The 6,783-nt window shown below is 41.1% G+C and overlaps 1 protein-coding gene across 3 annotated transcripts in view; it reads right to left on the reverse strand.

Moving 5' to 3' along the window:
- The window catches only part of GPR137C (G protein-coupled receptor 137C), a 55,659-nt gene that overhangs the window by 26,668 nt on the left and 22,208 nt on the right, over nt 1-6,783 (reverse strand). For all 3 annotated transcript variants that reach the window (XM_006096980.3, XM_023760774.1, XM_023760775.1), the window contains exon 2: nt 1,050-1,093. In XM_006096980.3, the coding sequence (XP_006097042.1) occupies nt 1,050-1,093 (44 nt within the window). The remainder of the gene's footprint in view (nt 1-1,049; nt 1,094-6,783) is intronic.

Genomic DNA, 6,783 nt, shown 5'->3' on the forward strand with positions numbered 1-6,783 from the left:
CCTAAATTTAAAAGTAATTATTAATATTAATTTTAAGAGGTAAGGGAAATATGTTTTAGACAATATTTAATTTTATGAACTTCTGAATATCCATAGCAAACATTACTTTCAAACATGACTAAAGAACATAAGGACAGTAGAGTTTCAAGCACTTATCAACACCTCCTCTTCTTATAAAGTTGCATATATACTATGCATACAGAGAAACTCTGAAAATGAAATGCTTAAAAACTTGCTCCTAAGAAAAATTAGACCACCTCATAAAAACTCTTCAGGTAAGGTGTGGCTATCTACATCAAGTAGCGGTAACAGCTATCTGTATGAAAGCAATCCCAGTTCAGATAAATTTTATACCCCAAAGTAATATGATCCAGAAATTTATTTGGCATACTAATATCTTTTATTTTGAATCTCTTTCAATAGTGGAAGTCATAAATTGTTGTCAGCCTTTGGCTATAGTTTATGCATGGTAAATTGAAGGTAATGTGTAACAAGCAATGTTTGTCAAGTGTACATGCAAAGTACAAAGATTTTAGTTTGAGAAGTTTAGATATTAATATTCTCTCAGATTAAATATTAACTACAATAATCAGATAGTTTTAAACCTAAAATAGATCTTGAAATTATTAATATACTCTGGGGATTATAGCACTTTAGGAAACCAAAGCATTGAGATGTTAAATGAGTTGCATAGTTATCAAGTGTCCTGGCTTGAATTTTTGAGGGAAATCAGTATTGAAACATTAGTTATTTCTTGCAGCTATACAATATGTTCTTTCCCCAAACAGCATAATCTAACTTTAGTGTTTGTGGACCCTATGAAACTACCTCTGACATCTGAAGCAGGAATAGTAGCAGAGCAGCAAAAAAAGGTATTAGGCAGCAATATGGCTGCAGAGAAAGTACTGTGGGTTATTCAATTCACTTCCTACGAACTAATCTAATTTGATTTTCTATAAAGCTGCCAAGGCACCCTTAACCACCATGCCCTTCAACCTTGAGAAGTCCACTGTGAATAAAATTTAAACCTTGCTACTCATGAAACTTACCTGTGTTTGTCAAGTTCAGTGGCACATCTGACTTTACATATAACCTATAAAGAGAGTATAGAAAAAAGTTTTGAAAACGTGTAATAGAAAATTCTTAAATTTGTTTTCATTTTGTATTTCAAAATGATACAACTACAAGTAACAACAGATAATAAGTAAAATTCAAATGTTAATAGAACTACCATGAAATAAAAATAGGCAGGTTTTCCAAGGCTTAAGACAATAAATTAAGAATTTTTTCTTGTAGGCTTAAATTTCTGTGTTTAAAAACAAACAGAATTAATTCAGTTTAAACATGTATTAAACTTTTATTATGAGGCAGACATTGTGCTCAATGACTTGTCACTGATACTGAACTTCATTATATTACTCATGCTTTGCCCTAAAATGGGACTACTTACTATAGCACTATGGCTGAGTGTTCTACAAAGATTATTTCCCCTAAGATGTAGTGAAGTAGTAAAAGGAAACAAGGGACCAAAAAATTAACACAAGGATAATAAGCAGATACCATATCTAGTATACTTCCTTCCTTCCTTCACAAAGCCTTGCAAACAGCAGATCCTCAAATACTTGTTAAACAAAGTAAAGCAGGTAGGTACGAAGAATCCTATCTAATAATAGACAAACATGGTAATTGACCATACCTTCACTACGCCTCCCATTGGCTAATCAGCAAGATATGCAAATTAACCCAACCAAGATGGCGGCCGGCAGCCATGCAGCTGAAGCGAGCAGGAGGCTTGCTTGCTCCAGTGATGGAGAAAGCCAAGGTTCCTGCTTGCCGTGTCGGGCTCTGAGCTCCACTCAAAGCAACAAAGTTTCAATTATAGAAGGTAAATAAACCCCAGACACCTGCTTTCAGCTGGCCGAGGCCACGGAGCTGGAGCAGGCAGGAGGCTTCCCTCCCGCCCGCCCTGGCCGGCTCTGAGCTCCTCTCAAGGCTACAAAGTTTCAATTATAGAAGGTAAATAAATCCCAGAATAAAAAAAGAAAAAAGAAAAAAGGAGAGGCTGGGAGCTTCCGTTGCTGAGGGGCTGGGCCAACCTGAAAACGGCCTTCAGCCCCTCACCCAGACTGGTCAGGCACCCCAGTGGGGACCCCTACCCTGAAGGGGATGTGACCAGCTGCAAACAGCCCTCAGCCCCTCACCCAGGCTGGCCAGGCACCCCAGCGGGACCCCCACCCTGATCCGGGACACCCTTCAGGGCAAACCAGCCAGCCCCCACCCATGCACCAGGCCTCTATCCTATATAATAAAAGGGTAATATGCAAACTGACCCTAACAGCAGAAAGACTGGGAATGACTGGTCACTATGACACACACTGACCACCAGGGGGCAGATGCTCAATGCAGGAGCTGCCCCCTGGTGGTCAGTGTGCTCCCACAGGGGGAGCTCTGCTCAGCCACAAGCCAGGCTGATGGCTGCCAGTACAGCGGTGGTGGTGGGAGCCTCTCCCGCCTCCTCTGCAGCACTAAGGATGTCTGACTGCAGCTTAGGCCTGCTCCCTGCTGGCAAGTGGACATCCCCCTAGGGCTGCCGGGCTTTCAGAGGGATGTCTGACTGCCAGTTTGGGCCCGATCCCCCAGGGAGCGGGCCTAAGCCAGCAGGTGGACATCCTCCGAGGGGTCCCAGACTGCAAGAGGGCATAGGCCGGGCTGAGGGACGCCCCCCGAGTGCACAAATTTTTGTGCACCAGTCCTCTAGTATAAGATATGTTTGAAGATAATACACCTGGGAAAATTTGTGTTGGGAGACAATTCTCCATGAATATTGCATGTTTCTGTATGGTCCAGGTCTTTTGAGTGAAGGGGCTTACATAACAAACTTCCTTGAAAACTAGAGATAATGTCTACTTTAAGGTCAGAGGGAAGATTTGCTTCCTGACCAGTATAATGAAGATAGAGAACATTTCCCGCTTTGGAGACATGCCAGGGGAGTAGTCTCCTTCTCCCTTTTTGGTGAAAATTTGCTTACATTACAGAGGCAAGATAAGGTGTGCCTGTCTGTCTCTCTTCCTTATTTTGGAGTTTCCTTCCTGTAACACACCCTGCTGCATGCACAGGTAACATCTGGCTCTCACTATATTGCCTTATAGTAATTGGGGCTTAGGATGTGTTGCAAGATATTGCTTTGGTGTTTTTGTGTGTGTGTTTTAATGTTTTTATTGATTCAGAGAGGAAAGGAGAGGGAGGGAGATAGAAACATCAATGATGAGAGAGAACCACCGATTGGCTGCCTCCTGCATGCCCCCCAATGGGGATCAAGCCTGCAACCTGGGCATGTGCCCTTGACTGGAATTGAACCTGGTACCCTTCAGTCTCCAGTCCAACGCTCTATCCACTTAGCCAAACCAGCCAGGGATGTGGTTGTTTTCACCCTGAGCAATAAATGGTCTTTTTCTCTGACCCATGGGTCTTGTGTTTTCTGTCAGTATCCTATATAATAAAAGCCTAGTATACTAAGTGTCTGACTGTTTGTTCGACCATTTGACCAGTCGCTATGATGTGCAATGACCACCAGGGGGAAGATGCTCTGTCCGGTAGGTTAGCTTGCTGCTGGGGTCCGACCAATTGGGGCTGGGCGAGATGGGCCGGAAACCCCTGAATGAATCCGTGCATTGGGCTGGTTTTGGCCAGATCCCCGCAGGCCAGGCTGAGGGGCCCTACCAGTACACGAATCCGTGCACAGGGCTTCTAGTATGTATATAAAGCTGTGGCAGGCTAACAAGTCTTCGAATAGAGTAAAATTCCAAACTCTTCAATTTCTGACTTAATAATCTACTGGTCAGAAATGAATTAAAGTACAGAATAGGGAATAAAGCCAATAATACTTTGAGAACTATGCATGGTGCCAGGTGGGTACTGGAAATGTCATGGGGAACACTATGTAAAGTATATGACTATTGACCACTTTGCTGTAGACCTGAAACCAATACTATATAATAAAAGGGTAATATGCAAATAGACCGAAGAGCAGAACAACTGAACAACCAATCAAAGCATAACACACTAATGATATGCTAAGGCTGCTCAACCGCTCGCTAAGATGTGCACTGATCACCAGCGGGCAGTTGACCGATCGACCAGTCACTATGTTGTGCACTGACCACCAGGGGGCAGATGCTCCAATTGGTAGATTAGCTTACTGCTGGGGTCCAGCTGATCGGGACTGAGTGAAATGGGCTGGACATGCCCTGGAGCCCTCCCGTGGCCCCTCCCCGGCCCGATTGTGCACCGGTGGGGTCCCTCATCCTGGCCTGTTCCCTCTCGCAATCAGGGACCTCTTGGGGGATGCGGAGAGCCAGTGTCAGCCCGATCCCACAGGCCACTATCTTGGGAGGGTGCCCAAAGCAGGGCTCATGGCTGGCGACTGCTGCTCTGGTAGCGCGAGCCTCTCCTGACTGGGACTGATTGGGTGTGAGCCCTCGGCAGGCACATGCAGGCAGCATTGGACTGCGGGTTTCGGCCTGATCCCTGCAGGACACCCAGAGGGACCCCACCCATGCACGAATTCGTGCACTGGGCCTCTAGTACAAAATAATATTGAAAGTAAACTGTAATAAAAAAATGAACCAGAGAGGGTAAAATGATAGAGAGTGGGGGAGAGGAAGGGAGAATTCAATTGTTAAAGAAAGCTCTAGAAGAGGACAGTTATCCCTGAAAAGGAAGATGCATCTTTCTGAGTAAAGGAAGATTATTGTAAAATAATCTACAAACCTCTTTGTTAAAATAAACTTGGACATAGCATGGATACAGACATTCTGATATAGAGGAGATAGATGAGAATTTGGCAGATAGATTCTATTTTTTTCTAGTAAGCAGGAGGCAAGGTCATTTCCTGGGAAGGTATGTTAGATTTAAGCACTTGGAATATAGAAAACATTTTGAACACACCACTAGAAGGGTTACAAAAGAAAATATTGCATTGAGAAGCAGAGAGGTCTAGTTAAAATCAGGCAGCTGACAGTGAATTTTAAAATCAGTAAAGCTTCCTGATTTTAAAATTAAAACAATCTAATAGAAAAAAGTGGATGCCATTATAAAATGCAAATAACTAGGTTGCATTTTCATGTATTAATTTAGAAATGGAACATGGAACTATTGTAGAGAAATAAAAAGTAGGCAAATGAACCACAGCAAAAAGCCAAGGGATGAAGACTACTAGACTGACCCTTGGTTCTAAATGCAAATGACATCAGAAAGGAGCTAATGGAGTGGGGTAAACAGAAGAGGTAAAGTAATTAAAATATAGACGAGAGTAGAAATCAGAGAAAGGGATGCATTCAAGATGTATAAGGAAAAAAGAGATGAGACTGGTCAGGAAGAACTGCTTCATTTAAGAGCTGATCCAAGGTGTGGGCATGCTATTGGATGGCTCACATAGAAATGGAAAAAAGCTCTGAGAAGCCAGTGAATTGAGAGACAGAGTGGGTTATCAATGTGGGCTTCAAAAAAGATCTGTATAACAAGAGACCAGTCCAGAAGAAAGTGCTGATTCATCCAGGAAAGTCGAAGTTATTATTACAGCCAAGGATGACCTAATCAGATGGCATAGATTTCAGAGAGATGATGATGGTATAACATCAGTAAGTAGTGTTGGGAAACATAAAATAGGCTGATTGTTCTTTCCACAAGTTGACATGGAGGGTTTTTAAGGCACAAAGTGTCAGCTGGAAAAAGCTAGATTTCAGTGAAAGCATTTAAAAGGTTCAAATGAAGAGAACAGGGACATAGTGGGAAGTGTAATTCATAAGATTACAGTTCATGGGATGGGATAAATAATGGGTGTGAGAGGGAGCTGAATTGAATAAGGAAATAATTAAAGGTCAACTGTTATCTAAGATTTGCAAAATATGTTACAATGCATCACATAAACACACCTGGTACTTTAATCATATTTAGATTACAGTAAGGTTAAAAACAATGATCTGATATTTGATTCTAAGTATTTTATAGAATTTAGCTAAGAGGCTATGGTCCTGAGTAAAAAAATATAATATATAAATGTCAAGCAATAGTATCTTGTTTGTTAAGGCGGTGAAGAATAGTTCATGAAACATAACAAACGTACTTTATGTAGATTTTTTTGAAGTTTAGAATGGTAAATAACATATGTCTAAATGACTTTTCTGATGTCAATTGATGTCAGAGGGGCCTTATCTTTCCAGGTCTTTCTTTCTTTTTTTTTTTTTTAATTTATTTTTTTATTGCTTAAAGCATTACAAAGGGTATTACATATGTGTCCTTTTCCCCCCCAAGGTCTTTCTTAATACCAGAAAAACTGAATAAATGGGCCATTTATAGAAAGATATTCTTTATTAAAGTATAAATAATTATATAGGTTGATGAATACCAAATGTTTCATATGTATCTCACAAACTAGTAACCCCTAACTTAGAAAATATTGATTTAGAATTTTTGAATTAATAAAGAATTAAAATACTGTTTATCACTAGAATACTTTATTTTTATTTTTTAAAACATTTCTATTATTTTTTTAAGTGAGAGAGGAAGGGAGAGGTAGAGAAAGAAACACTGATTGTTGCCTCCTGCATGCCCTTTGCTGGGGATCGAGCCTGCAACCTGGGCTTGTGCCCTGACTGGGAATCGAACCAGTAACTTCTTGATGTATGGGTTGACATTCAACCATTGAGCCACACTGGTCGGGCAAGAATACTTTATTTTTAAATATTAAACCTATTTATAAGTTATCTGAAATGATACTTTCCA

Source organism: Myotis lucifugus, unplaced genomic scaffold, assembly GCF_000147115.1.
Source record: "Myotis lucifugus unplaced genomic scaffold, Myoluc2.0 scaffold_191, whole genome shotgun sequence".
Lineage (NCBI taxonomy): Eukaryota > Metazoa > Chordata > Mammalia > Chiroptera > Vespertilionidae > Myotis > Myotis lucifugus.